The 14,920-nt window shown below is 44.8% G+C and overlaps 1 protein-coding gene across 4 annotated transcripts in view; it reads left to right on the top strand.

Moving 5' to 3' along the window:
- The window catches only part of LOC115646611 (cytosolic non-specific dipeptidase), an 80,616-nt gene that overhangs the window by 50,588 nt on the left and 15,108 nt on the right, over positions 1-14,920 (top strand). Inside the window, exons 2-4 of one of the 4 annotated variants that reach the window (XM_030552634.1) lie at positions 3,509-3,634; positions 12,382-12,471; positions 13,734-13,877. In XM_030552634.1, the coding sequence (XP_030408494.1) occupies positions 3,509-3,634; positions 12,382-12,471; positions 13,734-13,877 (360 nt within the window). Of the gene's footprint in view, positions 1-3,508; positions 3,635-8,043; positions 8,208-8,417; positions 8,547-12,381; positions 12,472-13,733; positions 13,878-14,920 lie in introns of those variants that run through there. The other 3 variants (XM_030552636.1, XM_030552635.1, XM_030552637.1) reach the window with 3 other exon arrangements.

The raw sequence follows: 14,920 nt of genomic DNA, 5'->3' as shown, positions 1-14,920 counted from the left end.
ATTAGATTGATACAATCATGTTTGGTTGTTTCAGTTCAAGTGGGTGTCTCCAACCCCTGCTGCGTTTCCCTTTGAGTTTCAGTTCAACCAAACCCAAAAACAAAAGTAAATTTTGCATTCTATCAAACACACCCAGCAGTCTCTCCTCAGAGCTTTGGGAAGGAAGGGGATGTCATAACCTGACATGGTCCATGTTTGCACAAAAGGTTTGAAATTCCAAGAGCCTATCTACCAGCCTGACCTGCGTGCCAAGTTTGGAACAAACGCTGGCAAGTCTCACAGGTTTTGAGAGTTCATAACTCAGAATCCATCCACATGGTTCCCACGTGCCTATTTGCAGAAAGGGATAGAAATAGAGGTCAGTGAATGGACTGAAATGGCATAAATCTGATAGATAGCTAAAAAGCCCATAAAATCAGTTATGTGTATTAATCGAGCACACCAGCATTTTAAGTAGATTTCAGGCTGCCGTAGGGCACAAGAGGGGCACAGAATTTTAACAAGGCTTGTACTGTGGTATTCCCAATGGTAATAGACCCACAGGAGGGGAATAAGCCTATGAGTCTTTTAAAGTGCCCTTTAGCCTTACAATAGTCAGATATAACTGTAAATGTGCTCTGAGCTCTTAATTGCTTTCAGGAAATGTGTGATGCAGTTGCATGTATGTGTGAAGCAGACAGCTTGAGAGCACTCCCTGCTATCTTGGGAAGTGGCTGAGAGAGACAGAGCTGTGAGGACAGAGAGGCAGAAGCACATACTGTGTAACCTGGATCATGTGCTCAGGGCCCTCCTTAGCCATAGGCAGAACAGGCAGCTGCCTAGGGCACCACTAGGTCTGGGGGCACCACTCTGCCGAGCCCAGACAGAGGGGAAGCAGTGGAACATGTAAGAGCTGGGCTGCTGGGTCCTAAAGAGATGAATGCAGCACAGTCTGAAGGAGGCAATTGGCTGTTGGGGTCTTTGGGAAGGGGTGGGGGAAGGAACTAACTTGTAAGTGTGACTCTTTCCCCCTGCGTGAGGTGAGGCAAACTTGGCAGCTCTGGAACCAGTATCCTTTGTTGTCCCCCTTAACATCCATTCTTCTCTCCCCTGTCCCACAAAGCACGCCCCCTTTTCTCCCTCCCCCCCCTCACAAAGCACCCTTCTCTCCCCCTTCCCCTCTGTCAGGGCTGGGTTGGGTGAGGTGCTAGGGAGGAGGGGAGGCTGGTTGGTTGCCTGCTGAGGAATGAAAGTGAAAGTAACTCAATTCCTTCCAGGCAGCCAGGATTGGAATGGTCACACAGGGCTGGGCTGGGGATAGCCAGATAGCATGTGTGAAAAATCAGGAGAGGGGGTTGGGGTAGGGTGAGCAGATGTCCCACTTTTATAGGGACAGTCCCAATTTTGGGGTCTTTTTCTTATATATGTTCCTATTCCCCCCCACCTCTCGTCCTGATTTTTCACACTTGCTGGCTGGTCACCCTAGGTGGGGGTAATTGGTGCCTATATAAGACAAAGCCCCAAATATCGGGACTGGCCCTATAAAATCAGGACATCTGATCTGGTCACCCTAGCTGGGGAGCGTGTCTCTCCCCTGGGCTGGCAGTGATCCATCTCATCCAGGGGGAGCTGCACAGGGCAGGATGAGCTGCTGTGGCTCCATGGGTACCCCGTCCCTGAGATCAGATGCTGTGCTAACTTCACCATGGTCCGTTGGGCTGGCAGTGGTGCCCATGGGTGTGTGAGCAGACCTGAGGGTTTGCTGCTGCTGTTGCCACTCTGCATGCAAGAGGTGGATTTTGGGGTTCTGCAGTTTTCCACCTCTCTCCTCCTCTACTGCAGCTGTTGGACCAGCAGGCTAGAGGGTGAGCCAAGCATGAAAGCAATACTGTGCTGCCATTTAGATTGTCATTTAACAAATTTGTTCACCAAAAATGCTTGCTAACAATCCTGAATTCAATTTCAACATTTAAAAAAAAAATCAATATCTTAGCCAAAAACAGAAAATTAAGTTGTTGACAATTATTTGTGACAAGTTTGGTATGGGGAAGAGAGTGGGCCAGTTTTCATCAGAGAAACAAAAAATGTTGACTGACTTTCCTATAGCCCTGTTACTGCTACATAGAGCCCTCCAACAACTGTAATATGCTCAGGGGTCAGCAACCTACGGCACACGTGCCAAAGGTGGCACACTAGCTGATTTTTGATGGCACACAGTGGCGGGCTGAGTGGCTCAGCCTGCTGCTGCTCTGGGGTTCCGTCTGCTGCCCCATTGCCACCCAGGGTCCGGCTGCCAGCCCCACTCAGCACCCACTGCTGGCCTGGGGACCCCCCAAGGAACCCCAGGCTGGCAGCGGGCTGAGCAGGCCGGTAGCTGATCCCTGACTGAGCCACTCAACCCACTGTCAGCCTGGGGTTCCATTCACTCAGCTGGTAGCAGGCTGAGCAGGACTAAATTCAACAAAATAGGAAAACAAGAGCAACTAATGACAAAGTGCAAGAACCTAGAGCAGTGGTCCCCAACCTTTTTTGTCTGGTGGTCACCAGACGAAGGACCGTGGCGGTGGACGAGCATCCGCTGAAATGCTGCTGAAATTCGGCGGCGATGTCTCTGGATGACACTGCTTGTCGGCGGCAAGCAGTGTCATCCAGAGGCGTCGCTGCCGAAATGCCACCGAATTTCAGCAGCATTTTGGCGGATGCTTGTCCGCCGGCCAGTACACAGGTGCACTGAGAGACCCCATGTGCGCCATGGCACCCTCGGGCACCGCGTTGGGGACCCCTGACCTAGAGAGCCCACTGAAGCATGGCGATTATTTTGATTTAAATTGACTTGAATTGAATGAAGAATTGAGTACACTGTCATCAATGTTGCCACATGCAAAATCGATGATGGACATTGTACAGTTTATTCATACCAGGAAAACTTGTTGACATATATCCTAATGTGTACATTGCCACTCGTATTCTACTGACAATTCCTGTAACAGTAGCATCAGGAGAACGGAGTTGCTCAAAACTAAAGCTCATTTAAGAACAATCTCCGCTCTACAAGGAGTCAGGAACACTTGACTGGTCTTGCTATTCTTGCAATCAAACAAGACATCACTTTGTCTTTGTCATACGATAACATTATTCCTGATTTTGCAGCCAAAAAAGCCAGAAAGATTGCTTTTAATTAAAAACAAATCCTTGTTTCAATATCTCTTCATATAAATTTCCAATAAAATGTTGACAAATTAAAAAAATTATATTATTTGCATCATTCTGTCAAATCAGAATTTTTTCTATAATGTTACTTCTTTAGTGCTAGTCCATCAGCATTACAGTGTGCTTAATTAAGTTAAATTGGTTTTAATAACATGCATGTGGCAAGTTTTCCAATAGTGTAAGCTTATGTTTGTGTTGCTAAGAGTAAGACACAGGGGCACCAGTTTAATAATCCCGGCTAGGGCACCATAAATCCTAAGGACGGCCCTGCATGTGCTGGCTTGAGCAACTAACATACTGATATATTCATTGATTCAAGTACAAACTCCAGACTTTAACTTCAGCAGCCTTCCTAGTCACCAGAAGATATGAAAGGAAAGAGGACTCTGCTGAAACCAGTACCTTAAACCTTCCAAGTCATTATCTTGTGATTATTATATTTAAGGTAAGCAATGTCATTGTAATCAAACTATCAGCAGGTATACTATGTATGTAGGTGCACAAGAATCTCTTTGATAGGCAGACGTGGCATGAACTATGTAAAAGGTTAAAGATAGCATTCTTTGGATAAGGATTTCACCCTAAACATGATAGTCTTTTAAACTAAAAGTCATCAGTTCACTTAAGCCATTGTATGCAGAAAACAAAATAAACCCAACACAATCAATTTTCTATCACTTTATATATGACAAAAATATTCCTTTCACTCTAACAATCAATCTCAGTCAATGGGAGACAGGGCTCATTAATCAGAGAGCTGGGCTTTGTTGGGATTCCCTCCAAGACCTCTTTCCACTCGGCTTTCCATTCAGTTTGACTTCAAACTTTTTTGTTACTCTTTGTTATCTTTATCTGGCATACAGCAATGCTTCACTGATTAGACTTAAACACGGGGAGGCGGGCAGTAAATGCAGTGTACGTGACAGCACCAGAGTTACACAAAAACTCTCTCTCTTTAACAGGGGTGGCAGATTTGTAGAAATTTTAGTGGTGCCCAGAACCTGCCAGGAGCTAGCGGAGCAGAGTCAGCGTGGAGCTGCAGGCTCCGGGGCCTGGGGGAAGTGAGCGGGGGCAGCAACTGGAGGTCAGGGGACACTCGGGGGAGATGCGTGGGTGCGGCAGGCGAGGCCAGGGGAGAGACCAGGCCCCAAACATTGGTGGAGCTGGGCCCCCAGGCCCTGAATATTGCTGGAGCCCGGGCACCACAGGCCCATACAACACGCCGTCCCTGCTCCTTATTACATGTACACATCTTATTGCATTTACTATACATTACATCACATGCTCCAAGTTTCTAATGTGCCAGGGGTGATTCCCAGCTATGTCCCAGGCCCCACCCACACTTCATCCTTACCTCCAAGGCCCTGCCCCCTCCCTGCCTCATCCTGCCCCCATTCTGCCCTGCCTCTTCCTGCCCTGTTCTGCCCCCTCCCCAAGCGTGCCCAGCCCTCGCTCGTCGCTCCTACCCCTCCAGTGCTTCCTGCAAGCCATGGAACAGCTGATTGCAGCAGGGGGAAGGTGCTGATGGGGGCTGCCAGTGCATGCTGAGCACCCACGGAGTTGGCACCTATGCATTGCATTATACAATTTTAAATTGGCTTGATTACTTTACAGGAATCAATCACTGTGCGGCATGCTCTGTCGATGCTCCACTTACTCTTTAACTTATTTCTACATTCCTGACATATCTTGTCCATTCTTATCTTGTTCCTAGTAATGGTTCCCTCATTGTCCTCCCTCTGATCTTAGAGTTTGTCTACGCTTAAAAGGCTACAGGGACACAGTGACACTGCTGCAGCTGTGCCACTGTAGCTCTTCAGTGTGCTCTAGACACTACTTATGCCAACAGAGGGGTTCTCCCGTCCTTGTAGGTAATCCACCTCCCTGACAGGCAGTAGCTAGACTGGCAGGAGAATACTTCTGTCCACCTAGCGTTGTCTACATGAGAACTTAACACCCCTGATGGCTGTAGTTAAACCAACCTAATATTTTAGTGTAGACCGGGCCTGTCTGTTTAGTCTACTGACCTATTTACTTATCTTACTTAGCATAAACATCCTGTTTTCAATTTTATAATTTACCTCCCTAATCCTATCTTCCAAAAAATTAAGGCCTTCCCCCATGTATTTAATTATTCATGTCAGGCCATACCTACCTATAGACTTGAAATACAAAGAGCCCCCGACACCAGAACAGAATGAAACTGAGGCCTGGTCTCCGTTAGGACCTTATATCAGTATCTCTACATCCCCAGGGCTGTGAAAAATCCACACCTCCGAGAGACATAGCTATACTGACCTAGCCCTCTATGAAACAGGATCTTAAGTTCTTGATTCATTTTAATTTTGCTCAGTTGGTATCACTTCATTATTATTTGTACTCTGGCAGCGCCAAGATATCCCAGTAAGGGATCTGGGCCCCATTTTGCTAGGCACTCCGCACACACATAATGAAATGCTAACCTCAGGTCCCCAGTGCTTGAAATCTAAGTGGTACAAATTTTCACCTTGGATTTTGAGTTTGGGGGACTGGAGGCCTCAGAGGATTCATAGAGCTCTCAAGTGAACTTGTCACCTTTCAACTGAGGTCACCAGTTTAAATCCATCTCCCATCTGTAGTGATCAAACATCTGATGCAGGGCTGGATTAACCTGTGGGCCCCAGCACCTGGACTGTGGCCCCACTCCGCTCCTTGCTCTGCCCTGAGGCCCTGCCCCACTCAGCATCTTTCCCTGAGGCCCTGCCCACCACTCGCAGGACCTGCCCACCGCTCGCAGAAGCCAGTGGCCTGCATGCGGGCAAGGAGGAGGGGGCAGAGAGGAGCGAGCAGCCAGTGGGGGAGGGGGCAGAGAGGAGCGAGCAGTGTGGGGAGGAGAGGAGCAAGCAGTGAGCAGAGCCTCAGGGAGAAGAGGCCAAGTGGGGGTGGGGCCTCAGAGCAGGGGGGCAAGGTCTGGGCACCAGAGCCCCTCTGAGTGTGGTCACGGGACCATTGGTGCCATTGTAAACTCAGTGCTGATCTGATGGCTTTTAGGTGTCTTAAGTGAAGTATCAGAAGGGTAGCCGTGTTAGTCTGGATCTGTAAAAGCAGCAGAGTACTGTGGTACCTTATAGACTAACAGACGTATTGGAGCATAAACTTTCGTGGGTCAATACCCACTTTGTCACATGCGTCCGACGAAGTGGATATTCACCCACAAAAGCTCATGCTCCAATACGTCTGTTAGTCTATAAGGTGCCACAGAAATTTTTGCTGCTTAATAAGTGAAGTAAGTCTATTTCGCTGAGAGGAGGTGTTCTCAGCTACAGAAATCACTCTCACTATTGTCACTAATGTGTACGTTTGCCCTTGAATCCTGCAAGTGGTTCTACACAGAGTCCTGCGCCTGTGCAGAGCCCTATGGACTTCAGTGGATCTCTGCATGAATACAGAGGTCCACCTGCATGGGACAATTTGCAGGATTGAGGCATTCGTTGATAATTTCAGCAGAGGCCAAAGACTGAATGGTTATGAAGACCCCTAGAAACAGGTTGAGGTTGAGATACAGTTGAAGGCACCCTGGGGAATTTTTCAGCACTGCCACCCATGCTGTACCTATTTACTGATAAAATGAGAACTCCATGGCTACTGAGCCAGCACTTTCCACTAGGCTCTATTTCACAAACATACAGGCTGTCATGGGATCTTTCACTTCCTTTCTCAGACTGACATGCACAAACCTCAGTGTAATATCTTTCTTTCTCACTTACACACACTCAACAGTATGTATATAACACTGGGCTAAGAGCCATAAGACTCGAGTTCTCTGCCTGTGCCACTGATTTGCTGTGTGACCTTGAACAAGTCACCTAACCCTTTTCTAGGTCAGTTAACCTATCTGTAAATTAGGGATGATTACGCCTCGTCATATTTATATAAATCAACAGAAAATCCTGTGGCACCTTTAAGACTAACAGATGTATTGGAGCATAAGCTTTCATGTTGCTTTTTACAGGTCCAGACTAACATGGCTACCCCTCTGATACTTGACATCTTTATATAGTGCCCTGAGATCTGTGGATGAAACACTATATAAAGGCAAAATATTTATTGTTCTTAATAAAGGAGGTGGTGGATTGGAACCCCATGCTAGTTCATACTCAATGCAGAAACTGCAGTGCTGACAGAGCTGCCCAGTAATAGGCATCATCTTTAGAACAGACTGTTTAGCTATCCAGGGTAACCAACATTACAACTTTATTGCAAATCTCACAATATTTGATGTTTTTTGTAAAGACCCAACTGCTGGAATAATGCAATTACATAAGAATTTCACCTTTATTAAAAACAAATTCTAATTTTCTTGCCCTCATGGTTGTGAAGAAAAGCTTAAAACATGAACTGAGTGCATCCGAAAGACTAAACAACCAAAAGGCAAATAAAAAGAGCCCCAAAGGTACCATTTAAAAAAATCCCTATGATTTCTAAATTAATCTCATGGGGTTTGGTTGGTTGGTTTTTAACTGATTTGTGATTTTTAAACACTTGGGGTTGACAATTCTGGGGCCCTGTCCAATAGCAGTGGAAGACTCCATGGAAGATTGTGCACAGCAGGGGACAAGCTGAACCCTTTCCTCATTAATTTACATACTCTTCCCTCCCGTTCTCCAGGATCCCAGTATCCGCTCCCATCCCCTTGTCCCTGGCTGTGGCTTCCGCTGCATGAGGGACCGCGACTCCACCAGAGGAGTCACTGGGGAGCCGCAGCCTCAGGCCAGCTCCTTCCTTTCCCCTGAGCTTGGCGCTCCCTGTGAATCCCGTTGCCCCGCCCCACCCCGGAGATAACCACGCCCCTTTCCTTTCTGACGCGTTCCTGGTCCTTCTTGCTTCTCCCTTGTGCTGCAAAGCAAAACGCTGATTGGGGCTCGCGGCATTCCAAAGGGGCGGGCTCACCAGGGATTTAAACTCCAGCTGACCGCAAGGTTCTGAAAGACTTCTGTTCCGCTGACATAGTCTGGTGCCACGAGGTGAGGTCGGTCCGGGTAAGTGGCAGCCCCCCCCCCCCGTCGGGGTGGAATGAGTCTCCCCATCTCTGCCTATTAGCTGCGGGGGCCGCCCTAGCTCGGGGCTTTGGTGGTCACTTTGCACCCGGTCTGGCAAAGTTTGGTCAGGCTCTGTCTCCCCATGATTCTCCGGGCGGCCAGATGGCGGGGAGGGGGCATTCAAATCCCCCCTAGTGCTGCTGGGAGTAAGCTGAAGCAGCTGACAGGGAAGCAGTGTAATTCATGGCCGCGGCGCTAATTCTGTCTCGCGGCTGCAGGTCGCTGCTGCGTGGCGGCCTGCGGCCTCGCAAATGGAGACCTGCTCCGCTACGCTTGGTGGTGAGTAGGGTGGGGATGTGTGTTCTTGGTGGGGATTCCCCCTGCCAGGCTGCGCTTGACTGTGTGGCAGCATACTTCTCTGAGATGCATGGGCCGCAAGCAGGTGCTTTGCCCCCCCTTCCGGCCCCCACTCAGCGTCCCTTGTTGTGAGAGCAGGGCCCGGACCTCTTAACCCGCCCTCCCGGCTCCTCTCTGCGTCCGCAGCCGGGGGCTCTCGATGTGGGTGGGGATACTGGCCACAGTGGGACATGACGTGCCTGCTACTTCGCACTAGGGAATATGCTGTCTCCTCCGACCTCTGCGTTTTAAATACTCAGATCCTGCCAATGGTTAAATGGTCTAGTGAAGGAAAACTGAGGAACTCAATATCTGATCCACTATCTAGCCTTGGCCCTCAGGCCTAGTTCTCTAGCCTGTGGCTGGCACTGACTGACCGTGGAAACTGGTAACCATATGATGCACCGTGTCTGGGTCTGTAGCTTCAAGAAACTTGTGCTATCCTGCCTTTCATTTTAGGAAACTGGTCAATAGGGTGTCATCTCTGATTATTTGTGAATCAAAGGACAGTTTCCCCATCTAAACCAAAAGAGAGTGTGGCATAAAATAGCAGAATATCTAATGACTTTGGCTGAGAATATGTCTAATGCTTCCAGCTAGGCAACAGCAGATGCTATTAAATAGACCCCCAGAAACAGTGCTGTCATCTGGGGCTCCATCCTGTGGACTGAGAACACATTTTCTACTTTAGTCAAGCCACACTTCCTCTTATGAAAAGCATAATTTTATGCAATGGTGTGATCTCAGTGGTCATGCAAAAAGAAATCTGAGAAACTAGTGACAGTACTTCATAGTATTTAGCTGGTTCCTTTGTAACACTTATCAATAACTCTGTCTAATATTCTAGCCTTGTCTTCTTTAGTATGACTAGCCAATCACTTTTGGAAGTCTGGGGGGGGGGGCAAGGAATCTTGAGGTCCTTCCAGAATATAGAAATGGGGCTTTGAGTACTGATCCACAAGGCTAGCATGATCTAGTATTACTTTTAAGTGTGACTTAAAACCAATTCTAAGGTAGGGGGGTAGAGACCTACATTTTTACCAGCTGACTCAAACATGGTTCCCATGTAGACCATAATTCTGCTTAACTGAACACAGAGTATCTCTACATCCTAGACATTACCATTTATCCACTGGTGTTGCTGTGGGAACCACAGCTCAGCATTTTTATTATTGTTTGGTCTCTTTGAATTTTTGAAGTTCAACCATGAAGCACTGATATCACTTTCTGCATTTAATTCCCTTTTAAAAGGGAAAAATCAAGTGAATAATCACAGGACCTTGAGCAGTCATCTAGTTCAGTCCCCTGCACTCATGGCAGGATTAAGTATTATCCAGACTGTTCCTGACAGGTGTTTGTCCAACCTGATCTTAAAAATCTCCAATGATAGAGATTCCACAACCTGCCTGGATTATAATAGTGGATTACACATAATAGGCTGACTGACTACACCTGGATATGATGACTGTTGCTATCACAGCCTTGGCTTGATGGCTTCTCTGGGATCTGTGATGGGTTAAGTTGATTTGAACAAGAGATATATGTAGATGGCATTCCTTCCTCTGAGTCCAGGCTGAATCAGTTCTTGACTATTTGGGCTAGATTGCTGAATGAGATTGAAAATATGTGGTTACTAGAAAACTTGTGGCACTTTTTTCAGAAGAGTCAGGGCTCTGACCAAATTCAATCATAGGTACTCAAAATCCAAGATTTCCCTTCAATACTCAGTGACTTTAGTAAGTTTCACATCTTGTCATAGTGTCTTAAGTGTTAACTACTTAAATACATAAATGAGTGCTCAGATGAAAGGCATTAGGATTTGAATATGTAAATGTCTTTCTGCAGTTCCATGCCTCAGTGTGTTCCCATTCTAGTGCGGGAAGAATGTTCCACAATATGCAGTTATGAATCAATTCTCTCTTCCCCTCCCGCCCCCAACTTAAATGGCTTCTCTGTAGAGCCCTGTGCAGATTGAAATTTGTATCCACATCTAACCCACAAACATGGTCCGTAGATATAAAGCAGATATCTGCAGATTTGCAGGGCTCTAATTAAATAAATTATCCTCCTTGAGGATGAAAGCACTGGCACCCTTAAACTGAAGTTCTTATTTTCTGGAATACACCTCTTTAGTAAAGTGTCATGCTGTCACCCTCTCATTGCTGAACAGAATGCTATCAACATTTCCATAAATGTTCAGCTTTGTGTGTGGAGAGAGAAGGCTGAAGAGACCCCACAAAACTTCTGCTGAAGGGGGCCTGCCATAAAGTTTTTTGCAGGGGTAACTAGCATAGTGACTGACATTCCAGTACAAATTTTTCTTGCTGAATAGGCTAGTTACTTTTTTTCCCCCCACAAGCAGAAAATGCCAGTTTTTACCATGTAGATGTTCACTGTGTACTCAGGTTTTTTTTTGTCCTAGAGACCGCATCTGATGCTGGCACACTTTGGCATCTAAATATTTGAAAATAAATGCAATCCCATGAAGTATTTGTAAAACTTATTTTTATTGTAGGTGAAAAAAACTTAATCAGGGATTTCTAGCTATCTGAAGTGCTTTTCATTTTTAGGTCAGATCCTCTTAATATTGCACCAGACTTCACTCTTTGTACAGAAGAGATATTTATTGGGTGGGTTGAATGAGATCATTTGTTTTTGAATATAATATTTTGAAATCTAACTACAGAGAAAGCAATGATTATCGCCATGGTAGGACAGAGGTTTATAAAATTCCTTTAAAAGACTAAAGATTCACTCCTCTTCTTCCCCCCCACCCCGTGCTCCCCAAACACCACAAAACTTGGTCAAGCATAGAACTCAAGACTGATGCCATATGGCATCATCTGGCTATGCACTGACTTCTTGCTAAGTAGCATGATATCAGTTAGTCTGCAGACTGCTTTTGAGTGACTCTACAAATTGTAGCAAATAACTATTTTAGTCATTCTTGACCTAATCTGGAAGGCTGAGTGGCACTCTAGAATTTCAAAACGTAATAAAACTAACTTGTCCCTGAAAGTTTCTAAATTCCACTGCTCGCAAGAGTTATCAGCTCCTACATATAGGTGTCCTAGTAGTTTGCAAGAAGGGGCAAGAGTTGGCATAGTGTAAATGGTAACACAGTATTTAGAAATACTAGCACTTGCTATCTAGGTGCTGTCTTGCATTTAAACTTGCAATATGTTAAGTTCCTTTCATTTCATAGCTTGCCTAATTCTCTAAAATACAACTTTGGAAAGAGTACCCAATGCAGAATAAGCAGAACACTATAAAAATACTTGAGATTAAAATGACAACTCAAACTATACATAAGGTACAGTATATTTATATATTGCAATGGAATTGCTGTTTCTCTTTACCAAAAGATATATATTTAAAGTTTAAAAAACAAGCAGGATACATGATCTTTAAGTTGGCTTTAAATTGATAACTGTTCAAATTCAATTGCATAAATTCATTCTACTGAAATTTTAAATTACATATTCTTAGTATTGGTCTCCAACTTTTGTCATGCTTTATTGTATGTTAAGAGTTCAGTTTATGCTGCTTCCATTCAGCTGCACTCTCCTATCATGTGATCTCAGTCCAGACACAGCAAGTTGCGTTATACATTCTCAGTCTACCATGGCTTGACTAGATTTGCAGTGTTGCAGTTTCAAAGGAGGGTGGAGCTCTGGTGTTAAAGTTTAAAGAGGAAGTTGGTTTCTCTGAACTGCTTTACCAGCTTGGCTGTATCACACTTAAGGCTGTAGACTCTGAACTACTTCTTTCCTCTTAGAGTTTTCAACAACTTCATTCCGATCAGAAAATGTCTGTCCTTGAAGGGCTTTTTCAGTACATTGATGAACACCAGGATCTCTATATTCAGGTAAGAATTCTTCCACACAGCTGTTAAATGACTTAGTTCTACTGTAATATGGGACAAATAGACTTGTATGAAATTGAAAAGCATGTCAACAGATGAGACTAGTTCAAGGTCAGCTTTGTAACTTGTATCCTTTGGTTCTACTGGTTTCCCAGTGATTAAGTGAGATGTAACTTGTGGTTGGAGAGACTGTAAACAGTGTAACTTTAAATATAATCAGATACTACCCTATTATAGTAAAATGTCTAAACTTCTAGTAAACAAGTAGAATTTTATACTAAAACAATTTTCAAACTGTGTCATAAATTGTGACTGAATTTCAGAACAGACCTACAAGGTAAATGCTCTTACAGTGGGGGAAAATGGACAACTCACTGTGAACAAGGCATAGAGGGAGTTGGGTGTTAGAACCAGGATTAGGATTTGGTAGGTCCTAGATTCCAGTCCTGTGCTGATGACACACTTCTCTTACTTCAGTAAATGTGGAGAAACTGGAAATATTGCTGCATTGCCAAATGTTCCATTGGCTTATGCCTTCAACATGTCTGATCACTCTGGGAATATCTGGACAGTAGAAAATGGCTGCTGTATGCTAGATCTTCACACATTACTAAATGAGGATCATATTGCAATTCTCTTTCCAAAAATTTTGGAGGGACTTAACTGCAACATAGTACTCAAATTTTGTATCGCTCCTGTCAATAAGCACATAGGTATAATCTGCACAGGTGCCCAAGATTGTTTCACCATCTAGTGCCAGCTATAGTTTTTTGAAAGATATATTAGTCCTTCACCTTAACACCAGAGGGCCCAGGAATACAAAGCACCACTAGTAGAAAGATCTTGTATAAACTTGAGGTATGGCATGTTCTTCCTGTAGTGCATTTACATCCTAGTACTCAGTCGGGAAAGAGTGAATACTTTTTCCTCCTCTTGCTATTGTATGTGATTGGGGGGGTGGGGTGTCCTTCAAAACCCAGCTCTATGGGAAGCGCTTTCCAATTGTAGCAGCCATAGTATATTACTGACTCTGGCCTTTTGTTTTAAGAGAGGGTCAATCACTTCAAGCCTTGTAAAACATGAAATTGTACAACAAAAGGGTTAATATTGGGGGCAGAAGCAGGTTGTAGTGTGTATTAATTTTTTTCACATTAAGTAATGTATTTCTAAAGTATCTTTGTTCAGAGTAGCTGATGAATCTGGATTGCACACACATGCTGTAAAACCACTCAAACGCCCCCTCTTCTCCCCTCGCCCCCAAATAGCGGCTGGCCCAATGGGTGGCAATCCAGAGTGTGTCGGCATGGCCAGAGAAGAGGGATGAAATCAAACGAATGATGGAAGTTGCTGCCAAGGACATTGAGCGGCTGGGTGGCACAACTCAGCTTATGAATATTGGCACCCAAAAGGTATGAAGAGATGCTCACCTAGTTGCTACCACATTACTAGAAAATAATCCTCAAGCAGAATACTAACATCTGCGTGCCAGTTAGATCCCTGACAAAGCAACAAACTATGGGCTGCAACTTATATGTGGGTGACCAGCAGTTGCCCAAATGGGAGCAGGCTCATATTTCTCCTACTCCCCAGTCTGAAGCCTCTTGTTGACACGAACTTGCTCAGCTGCTGAGAACTAGTCTACTTCAGATTCCAGACCTGAGCCCTGAATTAGGTACGGTGGGAATCTGTGCTACAACTTTAAATGTTCCGGGAGCTGGGATTTTCTCTGAAGCCCTGTAGTAACAAGACTCTGGGATGTACTGAAGGAACAACTGAATGTAAAGAGTCACAGTACAAGCAATAGGTTACAACACATGTAACCACACAACTTCAATCAAGCCAGCAGATCTTAAATGTTGGCTTTTACACACTACTGCTCCCATAGGTGACTAGAAGATGCTAGTCTAACAGGTTCTCTCACTAACTGGATATTCTGGGTTTAAAATCTTGTTCCTCTTCCCTCAGAACCTGTAACTTATAATATGCCACATCTATTCCAAGTAGGGCTGAATGTTGCTAAATCAACACTGACCACATTACTCAGTTTAAACTAGTAAACTGCAGTTACCAGAAAAACAGCACAGCTGAATGTGTGCATATTTTCCCTTATGCTTACAATGCATGTGACTTCCTTGGTAAGAGTTAAAAGTACTTTGCCCTGTAACTAAATTATGCCTAGGTTTTTGGAACTGCACAGACCATTCCAACAGAACAGTGGCTGCTTTGGTCATGCATAGTCTTATCAATTGCTCTTCCTCATACATAGTGTAAAGAATGATCCTTGCCCTATTTTTTTCATCTAGACTAAAATCTAGTTCTTTAGTCTTGAAAGGATTTTAAAGCTTGTTCCAGGTAATGAGGTAACTAATCAAAAGTTAAATACTTGTTAATGGAGGCTTTCCAAACTGAAAGATCCTTGAAAGAACATGATGCTATAAATTTGTTTCTCTAA

Source organism: Gopherus evgoodei, chromosome 2, assembly GCF_007399415.2.
Source record: "Gopherus evgoodei ecotype Sinaloan lineage chromosome 2, rGopEvg1_v1.p, whole genome shotgun sequence".
Taxonomy (NCBI): domain Eukaryota; kingdom Metazoa; phylum Chordata; order Testudines; family Testudinidae; genus Gopherus; species Gopherus evgoodei.
This window is presented reverse-complemented; position numbering and strand designations above follow the sequence as displayed.